Source organism: Carassius gibelio, chromosome A15 (genome assembly GCF_023724105.1).
Source record: "Carassius gibelio isolate Cgi1373 ecotype wild population from Czech Republic chromosome A15, carGib1.2-hapl.c, whole genome shotgun sequence".
Lineage (NCBI taxonomy): Eukaryota > Metazoa > Chordata > Actinopteri > Cypriniformes > Cyprinidae > Carassius > Carassius gibelio.
The window spans coordinates 15952597-15974656 of NC_068385.1; the positions used below are offsets into that span (position 1 = coordinate 15952597).

General features: G+C 38.5%; 2 protein-coding genes across 5 annotated transcripts in view; one reads left to right on the top strand and one right to left on the bottom strand.

Moving 5' to 3' along the window:
• The window catches only part of LOC128029334 (calcium-binding protein 8-like), a 53814-nt gene extending 46898 nt beyond the window's left edge, over positions 1-6916 (top strand). For both annotated transcript variants that reach the window (XM_052617080.1, XM_052617079.1), the window contains exons 5-6: positions 1120-1276; positions 5246-6916. In XM_052617080.1, the coding sequence (XP_052473040.1) occupies positions 1120-1276; positions 5246-5373 (285 nt within the window). In that variant the 3' untranslated portion in view covers positions 5374-6916. The remainder of the gene's footprint in view (positions 1-1119; positions 1277-5245) is intronic.
• A 2747-nt stretch (positions 6917-9663) lies between these two features.
• Positions 9664-21848, bottom strand: LOC128029335 (polypeptide N-acetylgalactosaminyltransferase 17-like). Of its 3 annotated transcripts, XM_052617081.1 has the most exons (12): positions 21331-21846; positions 19947-20229; positions 19629-19812; positions 19351-19517; positions 18398-18572; positions 16803-17000; positions 14371-14488; positions 14035-14220; positions 13818-13955; positions 12410-12505; positions 11794-11955; positions 9665-11705 (listed from the first exon to the last, which is right to left on the bottom strand). In XM_052617081.1, the coding sequence occupies exons 1-12, from the start codon at positions 21331-21333 to the stop codon at positions 11568-11570; spliced, it is 1848 nt and encodes a 615-aa protein (XP_052473041.1). In that variant the 5' UTR covers positions 21334-21846; the 3' UTR covers positions 9665-11567. The 3 variants fall into 3 exon arrangements, with proteins under 3 accessions (XP_052473042.1, XP_052473041.1, XP_052473043.1); XM_052617082.1 differs by lacking the exon at positions 12410-12505 and having other exon boundaries at positions 9664-11705; positions 21331-21848; XM_052617083.1 differs by lacking the exons at positions 18398-18572; positions 19351-19517; positions 19629-19812; positions 19947-20229; positions 21331-21846 and adding an exon at positions 17139-17295 and having other exon boundaries at positions 9666-11705.
• Positions 21849-22060: the final 212 nt, after the last annotated feature.

A 22060-nucleotide genomic window follows, 5' to 3' on the forward strand; every position in this document is an offset into this window, starting at 1 on the left:
CACAATACTGTAGGTCAATATTCATGGGAATTAAATGCCTGTATAAAATGCTCAGTTTGTGCTTTCTCAGGTTTAAACAGAAATATAAAATCATTTATTGGCCCGTTCTGCAGTGTTTACTGCATCATGCATGCAGTATTACAAAGCACCATTTTGCTCTCATTCTTACTGACTCACTAAAGTGGAGTGAAATGACAAGTTACTGTGGAGGTGAGCATACTGAGGCTGTAATACTTAATGGCTTGTCAAATTTATTAGCTTGCCAGCTATTGTAATATCCTGCTGTCTCTCCTCATGAGCTGCAATGGCAGCACATCCTGTCAAGCGTCTCTCTCCAGAGCCACAGAAGTGCACTGTGAGCTTCCCGTCACAAAGTCAGAGGTTTCCATTCTGTATTTTATCACAATGTTTAAATAAAAAAAGTGAAGTTAGATTTAAACTATGCATGTTTTGCTTTCTTAAAACATTTACAAAAGTACTAGCAATATCATAATAATGTGTTTTGGACATCTGTAGTGGTAATTAGATTAATGAAATCTTGAATATGATTATTTCAGTAAAGGTACGACAGTATTAACTATACTGTTTTATAAGGGAAGGCTGAATGATTTAGTGGAGTATTAATATGTAGCCGACTGTAATGACTGTTTGTTCTCTAATCTGACAGCTTTGCAAATAAGGCATTAAGCTGGTGCGCCAGTTTCTTTTTCGTCTTCCTGAAAAATCAATCTGTTGGGCTAATGTTGCCCGGAAAATTAAAGGGATGGAGCTCATAAACGCCCTCTGGATACGAGTTATGAAAATCAACTTACTGAACATGAGTTACAGCCCCCATGACAGTTTTCCTCAGATGTCTTATGAATTTCGTGCAGTTAATTGTGTTATGTCCATTTATCAAATGCCATGCAAAACTGTTGATTATTTTGATTATAACTATTGATTTTGTTTTGTGCTGCACTCAACTGCAAAATTCATTTTAATGTGGCATTTGAAAACTGAACAAATGTAAAGCATAAAGTTAAAAAAATAAAACAATTAGGTGACCTATGACTTGATAGAAACATACACAAACATGAAGAGTTTTTGAAGAGTAACTCTCTGTGTTATTTGTCTTTGTAGTTTGACATGCAGCGGATTACGCTGGAGGAACTGAAACACATCCTTTTTCATGCCTTCCGGGACCACCTGACGATGAAGGACATAGAGAACATCATCATCAATGAGGAGGAGAGCTTGAACGAGAACTCGGGGAACTGTCAAACAGAGTTTGAAGGAGGTGAGTGTAAACATCGCTGCTTTGTGTGTCCGTGGAGTTGCTGTAATAAAAACGGCAAAGTTTTTCCTTTGTGTTTTTGAAAAATGTTGCGTATAAGATAATAGTCAAAACGATCCCCATTCACATAGATCTGCGAAAACGACTAAAATGGTGCAATTTACAGGCCAGGCCAGTAGTTGGCGATGTCACTTTAAGCCTGAACTCTTGGGACAATACTTGATGCGTTTCCACCACAGGAACCAGGATCTAAATAAGGTTCCAGGGAATAACGTTCCCCTCAGAAAGTCCCCTGCTCATGAGGTAGTACTTTTAAAAAGGTCCAGAACTTTCTGGGTTAAGATTGAGTGCTGAATATGCTGATTGGTTGAGTTCACGCAGCATAAAGAAACAGTACACAGCTGCACACATACCAATAGACTGGTTGCATAAGAAGCAAATGCAAGAATCACCATTTCCACAGATTTGTATTTTTGTACTTTACGCTGAGACAATAATGGTATTGTTTTCAAAACTTGCGCTTTGAAACACAAACCCTAAATGCTGTTGTCATGTAAATGAATGGAAAAAAATGCATAAAAAGAAAAGAAAATGTCTTGTAAACAGCCTCCTAGCCTCTTAACAGCTGGTTGTGATGTCATTGTATAAGGAAGGCTAGGCTCATGAATATTAATTAGCCCTAGATAATTTCCTTGACTTTCCAGGATGCAACAGGAATTCTAATACATTTAGTCCTTAAAACATCAGTACAATAATCAACATGACAGAGAGGGGTTTTTTCTTATAAAAACAAAATGCAGATGGTGGCCCTTGTGAAAATAAAGTAGACTTGTATAGTTACAAAGAGTAGCCAACTTATTAGTATGAACACATAACTGCATTTAAAAATTAAATTCAGTCAGGGAGTGCTTTCTCGTCCATTTGTGAAGTGAAGTGACATTCAGCCAAGTATGGTGACCCATACTCAGAATTTGTGCTCTGCATTTAACCCATCCGAAATGCACACACACAGAGCAGTGAACACACACACACACTGTGAGCACACACCCGGAGCAGTGGGCAGCCATTTATGCTGCAGCACCCAGGGAGCAGTTGGGGGTTCGATGCCTTGCTCAAGGGCACCTAAGTCATGGAGAGGTGGAGAGAGCACTGTACATGCACTCCCCCCCACCTACACTTCCTGCCAGCCCGGGACTCGAAATCACAACCTTTCGATTGGGAGTCCGACTCTCTAACCATTAGGCCACGACTTCCCCTGTTTTAAGTACTAATAAAAATAAAAATAATATATCAGTAAGTCATGGCAACTCGTCAAAATCAGTTTTTGAAATCATTATTTGTTATATGAAATTCAACTTGATTTTAAGTCAAGGTTTTTAACGTAGCCCCGCACATGACATGCAGGAAAAAAATATTAGGCTAAAACGTGCACACAATTACTATTTCGTTCACTCGATTTATAAATTGTGCACACAATTTACTAATTCGTTCCTTAGATTTGCTAAATCGTGCGCACGATTTAGCAAATCGATGGAACGAATTAGTAAATCAAGGGAACGCAATAGTAATCGTGTGCACGTTTTAGTTCATTGAGGGAACTAATTAGTAAATCGGGCGCACTATTGATTTACTTTTTCTTGCATGTCATGTGCAGGGCTATGTATGTTTTCTATTGCATTTAAAAAATAAAATTAAAAAATAAATAGAAAGGCACATAAGATAAAAGATGCAAATAATTGTAGCAGTGTTTGTAATAATGTGTGGGTGCTTCTCTAGTTCAGCTTCTCTGCTTCAGTCTCTCTGCTTTAATTTGAGCTGGTGTTAACATTGTTTCATGCATGATAATACTCCTGTTACTGTACCTCTATTGGCTCATCTCATCTCATCCTGTGATGAATAACACAACATTCCTCATGGTAATACACAGGAGGGTTAATGCTTTTTTACAGTTTGTGATATTCACAGCCTATTGAAATCAGGTGCTATTTTAGTGGGTTTTTGGTTATTAAAATCAGAGGAGTGAATTAAAGATGGAAGTTTGGTTTTTGAGTGGGTGTCATCCCTGCTCCTCTCTCTTCCTTCACTGTCGTCGCTCCTCTTTTGTATCCTTCCAATCTCCTCCGTGGGACGCGAGACCGGCAAGTGGAGCAGGTATTGCTCATTTCCAAATCACTCCACCTGAGTGCACCTGAGTGCACCTGCGCCGTGCGCCTTACACTTTGCATTTAGATTGTTAAAATAGGGCCCTTTGAGTGCTGACCCTTTAAAAGTTTTAAATCTAAGACCATTAAAAACGGCATTGATGACGTTTCCCTACTTTCTGTGTTTACTGTTATACAGTAGGGGGCACTATTACACATCTTCTAAAATGGCTCAGTAAAGTACTATTTCACTAAAAAATTAAAATAATCTGAAGATTTACTCATCCTTAGGTCATCCAAGATGTTTGTTTCTTGAACTAAACTGGTGAAATTCAGCATCACATAATCTTGCTCACCAATGTTTCTTCTGCAGTGAATGGGTGCCATCAAAGTGAGAGTCCAAACAGCTGATATAAACATCACAATAATACACAAGTAATCTACGTGACGCCTGTCCATCTATTAATGTCTTGTGAAGTGAAAAACAAATCCATCATTAAGGTGTTTTTATATTCAAACCATTGCCTCAAGCTAAAATATGCTTTCTTTAGTAAAAAAGTCGTCTCGTCTGAATCAGGAGAGAAATATGCACAGATCAAGCACTGTTTATGAGCAAAACAGCAAACAAATATATGCAAAATCACTGTTCTATCAAGTAGTAGATAAGTAAAAGCCATAGCCATACTAGTATTCTATCGTTTCTCCCATATATGTAATAATCCCTATCTTTAGTATCTCTAATATCACCCATGATTTAAATTTTTAATTAGTACATATTATGCAACAATAAGCATTAGAAGGAACTGTGTACCACAGCTTTGAAGCTACTTAGTGAGTGATTTCAGAGTATGACTGTTCAGTATGGACCACGCTAGCAGTGTTAGCATTGCAGGGGTCAAGCACATCCCATAATGCCAACGGCGTAAGTCTCTGTCCAACCAGCAGTGACGGTTGTCCACAGCACTAAAGCAACACTCATCCACACCTTCTGTTGAGCCCTCCCGTGTCTTTATGAATCATTAATGGTGGCACCTGGGCTGAGCTTAGGTTGTCAACAGACCACACACTGAGACTATGTTAATTAATCTAGAGACATAACACAATTTAACACAAAATCTAAATCAAACTAGCCAAGCAACTGCCACTGAGATGCGTACAGATTTAGCATTTCATTTGATGATGCTAGCAAAAGAGAATTGACATAAGGTTTCTGTCCCAGACATCGCAATAGCAAAAAAGTGCCTACATTTTTTGCTCAGCAGTGCTGTCGAGACTTTTTGAAGTTCAAAACATGCTGGGCACGCTGCAAGACGTTTTATCTCCACTTTTATCTGCTGCAATTTGAAAGGCGAGAGAGGGGCAAAAATGAATGTTCTCCTCAGCAACAAACACTCAGGCAGAAGAGTAGCTACGTTCGCTCATTATCGCGCTTCCTCTCTGCTGTAACCAGGCCAGGGACTGGCTGCAGGGGGCGGGACTTGCTGACTAGCGCTCGGTGCCGGATGGAGGACTGGAGCGGAAAATGATATCAAGGGGTGAGGCTGGCACACAATCTGTCTCGCTGTGTGTTCCAGAAGCTCCTAATAACTGCCTCTATTCTTAGCCCAGACGCTCGTGAGCCGAGCAGCCACATGTGCTCAGGTGAACCTCAAGTCCTGCACGAGAAACCGTGCTTTATTTAGACAGGTCAGATTGGCAGATGAAAGGCTGTGGGCTAGAATGCAAATCGACACCTACACAATCAGACACAAGTAGAAAATGCATCCAGATCAGCACATATGCTACTCACTTGTTTTCCTCAGTCTAAATTGCTGTTTTTGTGTCATTGCAGTTCATCCCAAAAAGAAGAATCGGCAGACGTGTGTGCGCAAGAGCCTGATATGCGCGTTCGCCATGGCCTTCATCATCAGCGTCATGCTCATCGCGGCCAATCAGATGCTGCGCAACGGAATGGAGTAGTGACATCACTGTGAGCGCGGCGGAGCCTGCATGTGCATGTCGGTCGATGAAGTTGTCAAAAAATGACCAAGAAACTCGAGAGACAAAACCAAACACCTCACTACTGAAAAGAGGAGCTTTTTATTCTTTTTTTTAATTTGTATTCTCCCGTTAGTTTTCCACGCGGACAGGCGAGCCAAGCCAGCATGTTACACGGGGGCCTCATCTCTCAGGCAGGGACTTTAAAGGGCTGACTTTCTGCTTTTCGTGCCACCTCTGTTCCCTAATGCAATAACACGCAGGAGTTCATAAGCCGTCACTGTCTCCTCCGTGGCGTCAGATATTTCCACAGGGATTCGCTGATGAGCTTCTGCTGGGTTCGGGTCTCCTGTCGATGTAGGAAGGCAAAAGTAATTGGCAACTCATTACACCTTGGTGGAGGGAGAGTTACAGCATCTACTCCGGAGACTATTTATGTCTGCTCTTCTGGCTCGAGGGATGGTGGGAGGCCAGGGGAGAAGCGCTCGTTGTAGTCCATATTTAAACCCATAGTCGTCAGCTCCAAAAATCCATGAGCCTGATTCATAGTTTTAATCATTTCTGCGATTCGATTGTTCCTGTTTCTGCTTTTTCTGAATTGGTTTGTAATGAGCATGCCCACACAAAATATTGAAACACAACAGAAAGTTGAGCAGATTTCCGCAGCATTACCATCATTCATAAGTTATATTTCTATGTTTTTGTCCAACAGTTGTTTTGTTCAAACTGGCGACACGCACTCAAGTATTTCTTGAATGCACTGTAGGTTACTATGGATAAAATTATCCGCCATATAGAGTGCTGTGCAGCCGTAACATCAAAACCCACAAGAGTAATTCGCCATGGGCTTCCTCAAGATTTTCCTATGGGTTTTTATAATCGAGTTTTAAAATTTTGAGAGAAAAAAAGTGTTATAAATCGAAATTGACAATACTTGGACATTTTACTCTACTCTACAACATAAATTACACACAATCATACTGAAAAGTTAATTTTGAAGCTGTTATGCTTATTTAAAAAAATTAATGTTTGTAAAAAGTAACTACATAGTAACCCTATACAAGAATGTTGTGTGCAGTTCATGTTGTACAACAAAACGTTCATGTGTCTTCCAAGTTACCTTATTTTACTCAATAATTGAAAATTTGAAAATAAAAATAATAAAAAACGATATATATAAATGTGTGTGGGTGTGTGTGTGTGTGTGTAAAGCTCAAGAAAACCATGGCAAATTTGTTTTCTGTGTTTTAATGTTACGCAGCAACTGCAGTGCTCTATACATCAATGCCTTTGAATTTTTATTTTTGTTTGCAATTACTTAAGCACTTTTCTTTATCAGTCATTTTGTTTGTTTACCAATAAAATTCTATATTTAAATAATGATATATTATATAAATAATTTAAATATTATAAAAATCACTTACACAACTGTGTGACCTTTAAGAAATGACAAATTGCTTCTGAAGTTTTTTTTTTTTAGGTTTTATAAAATGTAAAACAACAAAAGATTCTGATAAAAATGAGTAAAAGAAAATATGTTTATCTGAGAAGATACATTTTAAATTATTAAGAAATGTATATTGTAAATTATATATATATATATATATATATATATATATATATATATATAATTGTATAATATTAATAAACTCTAAGATAAGACAAAATACTGATAAGATTTTAACTAATTTGATTATGTTTTCAGCTACCATTAATACTGCTATACTCTCAGGTCTGTTTAACACATTTTACCATATTTAAATCCATTAAAATCTTCTGTGACAAAATTAAAGCTGGAACATGTCTGCAGGTTCCCTCTAGGCCCTCTATGAGTGGAGAACAAGATGTTTTTGCTTGGGTTTTACAGTACTTAAGATGCTTAATGTGGCTTAATGGTACTTTATGGGCCGTCATTACTGGGTTATACCTGTTACGACACACAATTTCAACATTTCTGAAAGGTTTATGATGGCTCTCAGATGTTAGTGGATGAGTTCAGGTTGTTTTGCACTGCTTTACTCCCATAAACCATACGCACAAACTTTCTTTTTGTTTTGCCAAACTTATTTTTTGAGCTGCGTTAAAGATGTCCTTCACTTTAGCCAGAATCCTGTTATGGTTATTTGTGTGGTGAATGTTCATTTCTCTGTCTGCATTAAAGCCACGGTAGCACTGCACTTTGTGTTTCAATAGATGTATGTTAAGACGATGCTTCACATCTTCAATACTGGGATTGTAACAAGAAAACGAATGATACTGGAAGATGATTGTATCTTTCTCATAGGTGCGATGGTTAAAACTCTGTGCCTCATTCAGCTGTTCTCTGTTTCATGTCTCCTCTGGACACCTGTAGAAAACACACTGGTATATGTCCTCCACCATGTTTCCTGAGGTCTGCTTCTACTTTATTATGCATGTGAATGAGCAGAACTCTGTAAATAGAGCTTTACATGTGTTTCTGTTTCGTGCATGATAGTTTAAAATGGTACATTCTTCACAGATCGTGTCTGAGATACTGAGGGGTTGATGAAATCAATACATGTCTGCGAGCACTCCGATCTCCCCCAAGACCCCTGACTAAAGCCATATTTGCTGTACAGATGTACTGAAGAGAATAAAGGTGTATACATTAAAATTATAAAGGTATAATGTTGCTAGTCCAACCCCTTTTCCTCAGTCAAATGTTGATCCATGTGAGGTTGGAGCGAGAGGATTATAGTTGATTCTGGGACGATGGCGACACCTGGTGGTTGGAGTAATTTATTCATTCACTGTGTTTGTCCTCGTGCTGTCCTTTCTGATCCAGAATGTAACATTAGCTTGTAGCATTCAGCTAAAGATCTGGATGGGTTGATAAAATGATATAGACTTCGTGTTTAGATTATTTTGATCTCCACAATTATGTGGTGAATGTGAAGAGTTAAACAATATGTTTTGGGATTGGTAGGTTGGGTGGGATTTTAGAAATTGCAGAATGTTGTACCGAACAATGTTAATAATACATACACAGTCAATTACTTCAGTTTATTTAAGGGACAATATTGCCAAAAAATTCCCTTTTTATTCATTGGGACAATAATGTTGTGAACAAAATAGCGCATGAAATCAAACTGAACATGGTTCTGTATTTAAAGTGGACTGTATTTCTAAACTTTAGGGTTTAGAAAACAAGGGTCATATGGTGGTGCAGTACTTTAAAATGAACTGTAAAAAATGTAAATAACCATATTTACAGTTATTCACTTAATGATAGATCTGTACACTCTGCATGCAGAATATTTAGCTATGTATTTGAGACCAGCTTGCTGCAAGCTGCCCATAGAGGATTTTAATATACATATTCAAATATGTACAGGACAAATGCATAGAGTTTATGCAATAAAGCATTTTTCTAATATTTATGGCATCTTTTCTGTTTCCTGAGAAAAAAATACATTAAGACATTACATTGTTAATCTGTTATTGATGAGGTGTATTAGTGACAGTTTAATACTGTTTTATTGCTCTGCTTATGATTGAGAAAATGCTCTGGTTACTTTCGTAATCTCAGTTCCCTGAGAGAAGGGAATGAGCTTTGCGTTGTACGCTTATGGATATACTGATACTGATTTAATCTGATACTGAAGCCTGATGTGTTCACATTTATGTAGGTGCATGAACAAATGGTGCATTGACCTGTCTAAAGGGGTGGAGCTGATTGAGACAGTGTATGGAGTGCAGAACACTTTAGGCACATAACCATGTTTTGGTTTATTCTCACCATATTATAAGTCAATGTACCATCATAATGATTTTCAAATTGATTTTTGAAGGTAAATTTTTGACCTACATTTGCTTTAGTAGGCCGTATTTATCACACAAGCAAAATCAACTTTGTTCAACTGTCACAAGATAATTCTGAGTATTGTAGACATTAACATCGCCAATTACTTCACAGTTGTCTATTTTGTAGATCCACTATCAACACATGGCAGCAGGGTTTTGGTCCTAAATGATTAACATTTTGAAATAATTTGAAAGGGTGAGGGAGTCATTCAGTGACTCATTTATATAGTAAAAAAAACAACAACAATTGGAACTTTTTTCCTTGCAATTCTAATTTTTTATCTCACAACTCCGACTTTTTTGTGAGAAAAAAAGTTGGATTGTGAGAAATGAACTCGCAATGGCAAGAAAAAGGTGAGAATTGTTAGATAAAAGGCACAATTACTTTTTTTCTTAAACTGTAAGACAAAGTTATAGTTACCTTTTTTTTTGTTTTTCAATCCCATCCCGGAAAACAGCTTTCATAGAACTGACTAGAATTTGGCTGCAAAAATTTGGAGAAGTAAATTTAACAAGTACAAATAAAACAAGTACAACAGTAATTGTGACACATTGCTTGGCATCTGCATAATCGTGAATTTGGCATGAGGGCAAAAAAGTCCCCCTAGCAGATTTAGTTCTTTTTTCAATTTGTTCAGGCAAATTTGTGGCATTAACCAACAGAAATTCACTCGGTTTGATAGTGACTCCTTGTGATAAAGGACCTTCTCAGCCCGTGAAATTTCACTATTGTGACCGTGCCATAACACAAAATCTCACTGCAGTTAGACTCTACATCCGTTTTTGGGTGATGAGATGCAGAGCACAAAAAAAAAACTGAAAGTAATTTTTTTTAGCCTAAATATAACGCCATTCTTTACTTATTCACAATCACACATCATCCATGTCTGTAAGCTCTTAGGGTGAATAACAAAGTTAATGAGCCAGTAATGAAACTATCAATGGTGATGAACTATGGGGGCGTTTCATCTAATTATTTACTCTTGTACTATGAACTACAAAGTCATGATGTGTATTCGAGAGCTATGAACCGCTACGATTACTCACTGCTTCACAGCTTACCATAAAATGAAACAAGCCTCCTATAAAATGTGAGAGCCTCTACAACAAAGTTGCAAATGCATAATAAACAGCGGTTGAATATTTAACAGCATACATGACTGTGAGTTGTCAGTCACACAGAGTCTGAAGCATCCCAGCAGGAGGTTTGGTTCAGTGCTGGGAGGTCCTCAGAGGGTCCATTAGTATGTTCCTATGGTAAAGTAACAAGTGAGGTACTTATATAGGGCATTTCATTTGCTTTTTAGATTCAGGACACCGAGCACTACAACGCTGCAGTTCATTGTTTTATTCAAATCAGTCCTAGTCAAAATGGAAGACGGTAAGACGGGTGCAACAACATCTGAGGAGACCGTAGTTACATGTGCGGTTTATGACTCATGTAACGTGTGTTCTTATATAACTCAGTCGACAATCCCTGATGATCATTTTTCCTTATTCCTTTCGCCTACATGCTGGCCTTGTTGCTATAGAGTGTGGTTTAAAGTAACAGTAGGACTACTACAGGATCCATTCAACAGCAGATAGAGCTCAATAACCTTAGAAACTGTAAAACTGCACACATATCATCATGTCATTCTATAGTGAAAATAACAATAATGCAATAAATAACATTTGTCCAGAGCAGACAGCTTATTTAAACAGAAAACGTACTGAGATCCATAGCTGCTAACAGTGGGAACTTAAAACTACAGAATGTAGGAGAAATACAGATATTCAATATTAACTCTAAATAAAGCTATGAACACCTGAACCTGTTGTTTTTTTTTTTCAGAATAAACACTAAATTTGTATTGACTAACGTTATGAGTACAGTGGTGTACAGAGTATGTGCAGTACAGCAGCTGATCATCTACAATGTTTAAAAGTCATTTTGGTTTCAAGATTTGAGTCAGGTTGCTCTAACGGTTGAACATCAAATATTGCAAACTTAAGGAACTTCAACATACAGTTTATGTGCTTCAAAACCTTTCATTACTGGAGGAACCGTTGGAGGTTTTAACAGTTCTTGCAGGAACTCACGGGCTCCAATGATCCTCAGAAAACTGTCCTTTTATTTTGGAAAGGATGTCTAGAGATTCTCGAGAACCTGCTGTATGTGGTGCTTCTAGTGTCTTTTTGTTTACTTTTTTGAATTGTGGACTGTAGTAAGACCGAAAGCCCAATGCAAAAATGAAAACATGAACCGCACCCCTTGAGTTCAACAAAACTGGATCCATTTTCCAGTTCCTAAACTTGTTATGGAGGCCAAAAGAGATTAGCAACTCTCTAAGGTCACTGACTCACTACCATTAGTCTCGTTTCATCAAATTCTTGACCGTCCACTTCTGGCCAGTGCAGGGGCGCAGGACCAGAGCATAGCCGAAGTAGACATTAGCCGGCACTACCTCGAGACAGCGTCCTGTAGCTCGGTTGATGATTGCTTTATTCTTCAGGGAGCGAAAATAAAAAGAATCATTTTAGTGAGCAAAGGCAAAAGGACAACAAAGTGCTCTATATAAAAAGTGATCCATTCACCTGTGCAAAGTGCCAAGTTTTCTGCCGTACACTTGAGACTTTCTCACAATTCAGGAGCTGCGGGTAGCCGCTGATTTTATCGTCCACCACACACCGAGTATCTTCGCCCGTGCTTCCCAGAGGACCCAGGAAAAGATATCCCTCCTTAGTATAGCGACCCAGCTACAAAAGAGACCACGGAGGGGATCATGTGAATGCATTTTATTCAGTGATTTGGTAACTGGGTCACTGAGTCATTCAGGGGCTTTCTGGCACCCTAAGCTGAAGATGTTCGCCAGATAGTTTTTGGCAGTAATGGCTACTTCCATAATGACCATTAATCTATTATAATTATTAGCTGAGGCAAGCTCAAGTGCAGATTTGTAAACTGGTGAAGACTAGATCTAGATTTGATGGTCTCCAGATCGAATTCGATATTAGGAAATAGAGTTTTGTTCTTATTTTGTGACATCTTGTTATTTCATCGTTTAGTTGGCACTGATGAAGCGAATGCGGAGAACTGTGTCATGGAGAGACTCCCTCTAGACGTAACCTATTTGCTGTGTGCAGAGCGAGTAGAGGTTTAGTGGAGGTTAGGTCTGTGGAGATGTGTAGCTGCGAGGAGCTGCGGCTCTACCTGAGGGCCCCAGCCATGGCAGGGGTGCAGAGCTGCCGTGTGGTTTTCCTTTACCCCCTGGTCCACACACAGATGGGTCACATTGGTATTGCGAATCTAGAACACATTCAAAAGAGTTAAAGAGCTGATAGTTTGGCCTGCTTTTTGTTGCATAATAAGTTATTCTCTTAATATAAAACCTGATTTTTTTTTATTATAAGGACCTAAATAAGGATGCAGTGCCTCTCTAAAGTTATGGCATCATTCAAGTCATCATTTACTCAACCTCACTTTCTTTGTACATTATGAATATCATTGGCACTGACTTTGTTCCTATTTTGTTTTTGCTTTGGATAAAAGCATCTGCTAAATGTATATATGTAAATGTTTCTTCTGTGAAATAGAAAAGAAGTCATTGTGAAGAATGTTTGCAGTGTTCTTTTCGATTCAATGGAAGTGAATGGAAAATAACTGGTGCTGTTAATCTCCAAAATAATAAAAAAGCATCCTAAAAATCTCACAAAAGTGGCCGTACAATAGCTTTGTGTAAAGAAGAGATTGAAATTTGTTGACTCTAAACACCATAGGTTATGGCGTCGAAACGGTCACTAAAATGAAATCAATGCATGAGTTAATAATATTTTTGAATGAATGCATTGAAAACTTGAGAGCTCACACTATACTATTGGTTTCAGAAGATATGGAAGAGTCTTACTGATCACTTATGTGACGCTTTTACATTAAATGCATCCACTTTTTGGAGTTTGACAGCCCTAGTCCGCATTCACTAGTGTGTTCAAGGCCTTTTTCAAAATTGTTTTTTTTTTCATTGAAGAAAGTCAGACAGGTTTGGAAAGACATGAGGGTGAGGAATTGATTTTTGGGTGAAATAACCATTTCACAATAAATAATATAATAATTCTTCTAAAAAAAACTTCTATTTAAAGCTGCAGAAGGTAACTTTTGTCAAAATATATTTTTTTTTACATATTTGTTAAACCTGTCATTATGTCCTGACAGTAGAATATGAGACAGATAATCTGTGAAAAAATCAAGCTCCTCTGGCTCCTCCCAGTGGTCCTATTGTCATTTGCATAAATTCATCCGCTCCCGGTAAAAAATAACCAATCAGAGCTGCGGTCCGTAACTTTGTTTGTGTTCAAAATGTAGAAAAATGTATATAATAAGCGAGTACACCATGAATCCGTGTTTTTAGCTTGTCCTGAATCACTAGGGTGCACCTAAAATAAGTGTTTATATTCGGACTAATTTAGATTGCTTAGGGGTACCGCGGCGGAGTAACCCAGTACCTTTGTGATTCTTCATAGACATAAACAGAGAGAAGTAGTTCCGGCTACGATGTTCTTCCGCAAGACGCAAGCAGTTCTGTTCTGTGACCGCACCTTTAGTCATTTAATGTGGCACTCACCTCTCCGTAAAAGAGAGTGTTGTTGTATCTCCTCATCTCTGGATAGATATTGTCAAGGTACCACTCAAAGCTTTTGCACTGGAGTCTTTTCCTGAGCGCTAGTCTCTGGGATATGTCTCCATAATCAATGCCATGGTTCTGTATAGACAAAGAAAGGGAATTTACAAAGTGGTATACTAATTATTATTATAATACTGCAAATATATCAAGTGCTTACCTTCACTGGGAGGTTCCATGCCAAATAGACATTAGATTTGTATTGGTCCATCCAGACTTCTGCCACCCGAAGTGCATTGCGTCTAGTGTGAAAGGCGATGTTACTGTGGTAGGGCTTTTTTGTTCTAGCAATATGGGCCACTCTGGAACAAGGCAGAACCTCCATGCTTCCCCCACACAGCCAAACCTGGGATTTGAAAATACACATACACCTATCAAACTTCAGTTCTGGCAATATTTTAGAAGAGAATTCAAATGAAGGCTCTGTGCACTGAGCGCAGGGAGGCTCAGTTATGAATGCTCTACTTTAGCGGAGGGATGTGGGTGGCATACTAACCCTGATTCCCAGCTCTATATTTTCGCCTCCATACACGTCCATCCCTGCGTCCAGTAGGCCCAACTCCCCAAAGTATTCCCGGTTTACCACAAAAGAGCAGCCTATCATTGCAGGCGTCCTAAAATACAGATTTTACATTTTCACAAGTTTCCTCTGTGATATACTGAATAATTAATGAAAAAATAATGAGTGTCAATATTGAAAAAATAATTATTAATAGCTGAAAATAATTTAATATATTGAAATTAGTGGCACTGTAAAATATATATTTTAACTAAATAATGTATTTTACTTTTATATTTTATATATGTTTTTATGTTGAAACTGTACTGTACACTTTGCATCAAGCAACATTTTAACATTTCATAGATTTCATAGATTTAAATTGAAATGTTTTCTCAGTTTTCTTTTTTTTTCATAACCATGCAAATGGTCATAGTGCAGTGCACAGCAATGCCAAATGTGCACAGTGTGAAACAATGCTGTGCTAGAATATTATGGAGAGTTGTTTAGCAACACAAAACCAATCACAAACCAAACAATGCCAACATCATTAAATATGAATATACTTTACTGTACAGTCGCATACACTTTCAGTGAACTCTAGCTTCAGCCTTTGAGTGAAACATTTAAAAATGATCCTGTGTATTTCCCTCCAATTCTTTTTTGTATGTTTCAGAGGATCGAAGACAACCAGATCAGATACACAGGTCCTTCTCAGAATATTAGCATATTGATAAAAGCTCATTATTTTCCATAATGTAATGATAAAAATTAAACTTTCATATATTTTAGATTCATTTTACACCAACTTATGTTTCAGGTCTTTTATTGTTTTAATACTGATGATTTTGGCACACAGCTCATGAAAACCCAAAATTCTCAAAAAATTAGCATATCATGAAAAGGTTCTCTAAACGAGCTATTAACCTAATCATCTGAATCAACTAATTAACTCTAAACACCTGCAAAAGATTCCTGAGGCTTTTAAAATCTCCCAGCCTGGTTCATTACTCAAAACCGCAATCATGGGTAAGACTGCCGACCTGACTGCTGTCCAGAAGGCTATCATTGACACCCCCAAGCGAGAGGGTAAGACACAGAAAGACATTTCTGAATGAATAGGCTGTTCCCAGAGTGCTGTATCAAGGCACCTCAGTGGGAAGTCTGTGGGAAGGAAAAAGTGTGGCAAAAAACGCTGCACAACGAGAAGAGGTGACCGGACCCTGAGGAAGATTGTGGAGAAGGACTGATTCCAGACCTTGGGGAACCTGCGGAAGCAATGGACTGAGTCTGGAGTAGAAACATCCAGAGCCAACGTGCACAGGCGTGTGCAGGAAATGGGCTACAGAGAAGCAGCACTTGACTGTTGCTCAGTGGTCCAAAGTACTTTTTGCAAATTTTGCATGTCATTCGGAAATCAAGGTGCCAGAGTCTGGAGGAAGACTGGGGAGAAAGAAATGCCAAAATGCCTGAAGTCCAGTGTCAAGGACCCACAGTCAGTGATGGTCTGGGGTGCCATGTCAGCTGCTGGTGTTGGTCCACTGTGTTTTATCAAGGGCAGGGTCAATGCAGCTAGCTATCAGGAGATTTTGGAGCACTTCATGCTTCCATCTGCTGAAAAGCTTTATGAAGATGAAGATTTTGTTTTTCAGCACGACCTGGCACCTACTCACAGTGCCAAAACCACTGGTAAATGGTTTACTGACCATGGTATTATTGTGATCAATTGGCCTGCCAACTCTCCTGACCTGAACCCCATAGAGAATCTGTGGGATATTGTGAAGAGAAAGTTGAGAGACGCAAGACCCAACACTCTGGATGAGCTTAAGGCCGCTATCGAAGCATCCTGGGCCTCCGTAACACCTCAGCAGTGCCACAGGCTGATTGCCTCCATGCCACGCCACATTGAAGCAGTCATTTCTGCAAAAGGATTCCCGACCAAGTATTGAGTGCATAACTGAACATAATTATTTGAAGGTTGACTTTTTTGTATATAAAACACTTTTCTTTTATTGGTTGAAATATGCAAATTTTTTGAGATTTTGGGTTTTTCATGAGCTGTGTGCCAAAATCATCAGTATTAAAACAATAAAAGACCTGAAATATTTCATTTGGTGTGCAATGAATCTAAAATATATGAAAGTTTAATTTTTATCATTACATTATGGAAAATAATGAACTTTTATCACAATATGCTCATTTTTTTAGAAGGACCTGTATAATGTGACAATCAAATCCTGCTATAAAGAGGGTCTCTCTGTGTGCTGTACATATCCTATCAGTGTTATGAACCTTGTAAATATGTATATATTTGTGGCTTATGTTAAAGTTCACAAGTAGAGTGTGAAATCTTGGCTACCCAAAGTGAATGAAAAACATTAAAACCCGGAACTGCTTTCAGAATGGATGAAGGTTCAGTAGGATCCTACCTGATAGGTGCAGAAGTGTCTCCTTCATCCCACCACTGTTTCGGTGGGCTGATATACATACACCACAGCTCCCAGTTAAAGCCGTGGCCTGAGTTTTCATAGCGTTCCAGCTCAAACGTCTCGTCTTTAATGTTATCTATGGAGGGCAGTATGATCCTCTTGTGGTTCTCCTTGATTCTAGACAAAACTGGTTCAGCCCTGACAAGGGGATGTAGAGGTTAGATTTCATTATACAATCAATCCTAGCTGTATTGCACAGTGCTAATAACACTACTTCAGCTCTGCTGTGGTGCTAAAGCTAATCCTGGCTTGTGAATCTTTAGGCTAGTTTCTCACCTCATAAATACTAAATACTTTAATTAAACTTTATACATGCTAGTTTCCTTGAAAGTGTTCAAGATATATATTTTTATTAATACTGGAGCTGCCAGTTTGCTAAGTTTCAAATCTTAATCAAAGTTTTCAGTCACTCCTTCAACTAGACTATATCCGTGGACTTATGTAGGGAATAGTGAATGAGGTTATAATGGGCGATTACAAACGATTACAGGTGTATACAGTCATGCACCTCGACTGAACACTTGTGATAAGATCACTGAAAATGCATCTTAATACCATCAACAGAGCCAAAAACATTAATTTTGCCATGATTTTCACTCATTTAAGCTTATTGCTATCATTGTTTTTGACCCATGTCATCTTGTATTCTAATACATAGGCTTTTATGATACCACAATTAAAAAAATTAAAAACAGTTACATTTTAAAATTAAAAATGTCCAATTTCAATTTCAAACATTAACAGTCTGTAATTAAGAACAATGAAGAAATGACAAGAAATAGCACAAATACATTAAAATAATAAATTAAAATTAGTATGTGTTCAGGTGAAGAAATTAAAAATCAAATGTTAGATAGCATTGCATATTCTTCAGAATATAATTTAATATAGATTAATCTTTGTGCAAATGTTATTCAGTCAAAAGCAGTAATTTAATTTGTCTCTCACTCTCTCTCTCTTTACTGGATTAAGGACAGCAGCTGGTAAATTAGATGCTGTCTCTTTAAGAGACAATGCATGGATCCAGTATAACGATACACATCTGATTTCTTTCTCAATTGTTTAAGTTCACTTAAGACATAATCAACCATTTTTGAGAATACTCTCTCACGATGGGTATCGCAACATACCTTTGTATGTATTTGTCTGTTCAAGTGCAAGAAGACGTGGAAAGAAACGCAATCCAAGGCTCGCATGTTACATGAGATGTGGCTTTCTGTGTACAGAGGGCCGATCGGGACAGTGACAAATCCGACAACTTTCCCTAACATTTTTCCTGACTTTAACACCTGACATAGTGATTAATGTATGAAATCACATATTTACAGACCCTCCACTTGAAATCCAATGTCACAAGAGACATATCTGAGACACATATGATTTTATTGGCTATAAACCGCTATCTGTCTCAGCTAAACAGTTCAGTTTAAATCACCCAAGACGGAGGTTACAGTAGGTGTAAACAAGGCCTGAGGAGTCGAGGTGTGACCCTCTATAAAACAGGCAGCATAGTGTAGCAAGTGCTAGATTCTCACCATGCAGGCGTGAACTCAACATGGGCATCAAAGAAGCCAGTCACCTCCCCAGTGGCCGCTTTCCAACCCTCGATGCGAGCACGGATGAGGCCCTCTCTCTTCTGATTGCGCACTATTTTGATAAGACCCGGGTAGCGCTTGTTGACATACTCCTCCAGTGGCCCTTTCAGTTGTACTGTCATGCATAAACACACACATAAACGGTAAAGAGGGAGAAATCTTGTTTCATGGTGCACGAGTGCTCGTCGCTGTGTTTAAACCAGACCAGAGGGAACGTGTCTCCTATGCCAAAACTCTTCCGTGCCTTTGATGTGTGCTACAGGGATCTACACCATCCCCCTGGAAAACACGTACTTGGAAAGTGTTCCCTATCCCCGTGTTAAACACTGTCGTCTACATTCCCGAATGACAAACCGTGAATCACTGACATTATGAGGACAGAAATGGGTGTGCTGCTCGCCTGCCCCCTCATTTTAGCAAATGCAGGACTGTTGGTCCTCAGCCACTGGCTCATGCGAACAATGCGATGGAAATTGAACTGTCTCTCTGGGAAGGCCTGAGCACACCCTTTGATACAATAGACAAGCATGGCCATGCGCAACGTGAGCAAAGAGTGCTTGGTAAACTATACAGGTTATCAGTGTTGACACTCACGCTCAAATACAACACAATGGATTAAACCCTGCCAGAATGGTTTATAAAACTAGATTTTTGCATTTTATTTGGCTCTGTGGTTTCTAAGGTGTTCTGAGTGGGGTTTAGTCCATTGTTATGCGACTGCTGTGCGTTTGGGATGAGTATTTAATGGTTTCTTACAGGTCTAAGGCCAAAGAACCCACCCATCTAATGGTATGTTCAAGTCCACTAGGAAAGATAATATTTGTAGGTTTAATGCACATCTAAATATGATTTTGTACAGTGTAATTTAGAGACAAACTTCTCTTGTTTCTCACCGTCATCGCTGTTGTCATCCACCAAGATGATTTCCTTTAGGAGATGAGCTGGTGTGTGGTTGACAGCTGAATGGACTGAACGTAGGATGACAGACATTGCCTCATTTACAAAGATGAAGATGATGGAGATCTGGGGCAGGTCACGGGAATAAAAGGCCTTTTTGCATCTATAAAAACACACATTCGTGGATACACACAGAGCCTCTAATAGCTTTGAAGCTATAGGTTTTTGTATAGATATTTTTGGGTTAAAAATAAAAAAGGCCAGTGACACTCACTTGCTGGGGCGATAATCTGGAATAGATCTATCCAGAGAGATTTTGTCACTCAAAAATGCATTGTAGCCATATTTCTCCCTCAGGTATTTGGCCTCCTTTTCTTCCTCTGGGGTAAGTGTTGCTGGTAGACCTCCTCTACCTCGACCTCCAAAACCTTCAATGAGTCCAAGAGACTTGGACAAACCTATTCAACACAAATGACTCCATTAAATGGCTATTTTGTTCTGTAAAAGGGCATTTTAGTGAATAATACTACATCATTCTTTACATATTTTTTAGTATTTCTATTTTGTGGGGTATGCAGCAATAAAAAGTTACCATTCAGTTGTCTGTACACCACATCTTCCAATGATCCCAGTCTTTTTAAGAGCACATCATTAGTGATGCTGGTCTCCTGTGCAGATCTATTCAGATGCATCTGTCCTCTCACATCAGCAGCTGCTGCCAGTTGACCAACAACTTTGGTTGTGCGTAAATTGCACTTGCCCCAAAAAGTGATGAAGCCGGCCACCGTTAAAGCATTCAGCACCAGTAAGATTTTCCATCTTCTCATCACAAAGGCCATGAAAGATTTCGGTGTTCGGAATCCAGCGAGTCGCATCTTAAAAACATTCAATAAATGTAACTTGTGATGTGCACTGAACTGATGGAAACTGTAAGCTGTTAGCTGTAAGCTGCTCTAATTTTATTGATAGATACAGTAATACAGACAGGAAATCAACAGGATGCATAGGGGACTAGATTATTACATGGGCTGGATTTATACCCAGGTCTACCAAGTTGGTCCAAATGTTATAATTGATTCATCATCAACGAAATAAATGTACATTTACGCCGTTAAACAGACTGCGAAATACCATATCATAAATGCCGGCACTACTTTCGTGTGTCTCGTATCACTCCGCCGTCTCTCACTCTCTCTCTCTGGTCATTCAAGCGCAAATTTGAATAATTAAGGGACTTTATCTTTCGACTTGTAACGGTTAATAACTAGTTATGCTAAATTGGTCTCGGAGTACTTCAGTAGGCTATTACTTTCACAGTGAACATAAAACTTTTGATAGGCTACATGACTAGATGTTCAGATCCACGAACCGGACTTGAAGTTAAGAAATATTCGGTATGACTTTAGGTCATTATATTATGAATAATAATATATACGTTCATATTTAAATATATAAAAAAATATCTTATCTGATTTTAATCTACAAATAACAAAATAATTGAACTAAGATCAATATTTCCATTGCCCATTGCACTGTACAGTATAGCCTAGCTGTCGCAAAATGTTAGTTGATATGACCGACTGACCGTATACATTCATTTTTCATATATATACATATTTCTTTTTTTTTCCTTTTTTATAATTCTCTACATCTTTAGATTTTTCTATAGCTTATTCATAATTTCACATTTTATTTCCTAAAATAATTTCTGCTATATTTTTCTTTCAAAAAAATGCTTTTATGCCGCCAGTATAGGCGCCTTTTCGTGTCACCCAAAAATATGTTCAAGGTAGCTGGCAGCTCACTAGGTTTTGAGACACAACAGATTCTGGAAATCAGACATACATTTTATGAATCATAACCAACTTACCACCAGCAAATATCACTGACAACTTGAATCAGCCTGCGTAGGCTATGTTTGATGCTTGTCATTTGATCTAGGCTATTTTATTTAAACATTTACCACAACAACTTACCATTTTGGACCGGTAAAATGCATTCTGAACATAGAGTCCTCCTTTGCGCTTTCATCCGTATTCATATGTTCTTATGAATAAACTCCACATGGGAAATTGGTTTACATACTTCAAAGACTCAAAGCAAAGGATCCCAAACTGCAGTCATTCATCACAAGACATCTGCCAGTCAAATCTAAGAGGTCTTCAGTGACTAACACAGCTGTTCTTGGCTGGAAATGATGTCAGGAGAGGTTTCGAGAAGTCGGACTTAACGGGTGTGTTTGCCCTGGATGAGCAGAAGTATGTGAGATGCCTCCACACGCAACATCATCTCCAGCCGGATTCATCCACAGCACGCGCAGTGCTTATTATAAACCATATTTCATATCCTGCTGTCATGTGACGCTGATCGTTGATCCACGAGCATCCCGCATCTCGTGCCATCCACACTGTTTTCTGCAGTTATTCTGCCCTGTGAGATCGTTTTGTCCACATAATGCTGGATAGCGCCTCGGCTGAGACTGATGGAAAACGCGGAGTGGATGCAGCACGTGGAGCAGATGCGTGGGATTAAAGAGCTGCTCACGCGCACGCCACTTAACTCTGTTCACCTACTTGGACGATACCAAAACATCATATATATGCAAAGTAGACACAGAAATACTTAGAGACTTAATATAATGTGTGTTTCTATAGTATGTTAGTTAATATGATTTTTACGACAGATTATAGGATTGAAAGGGATAGT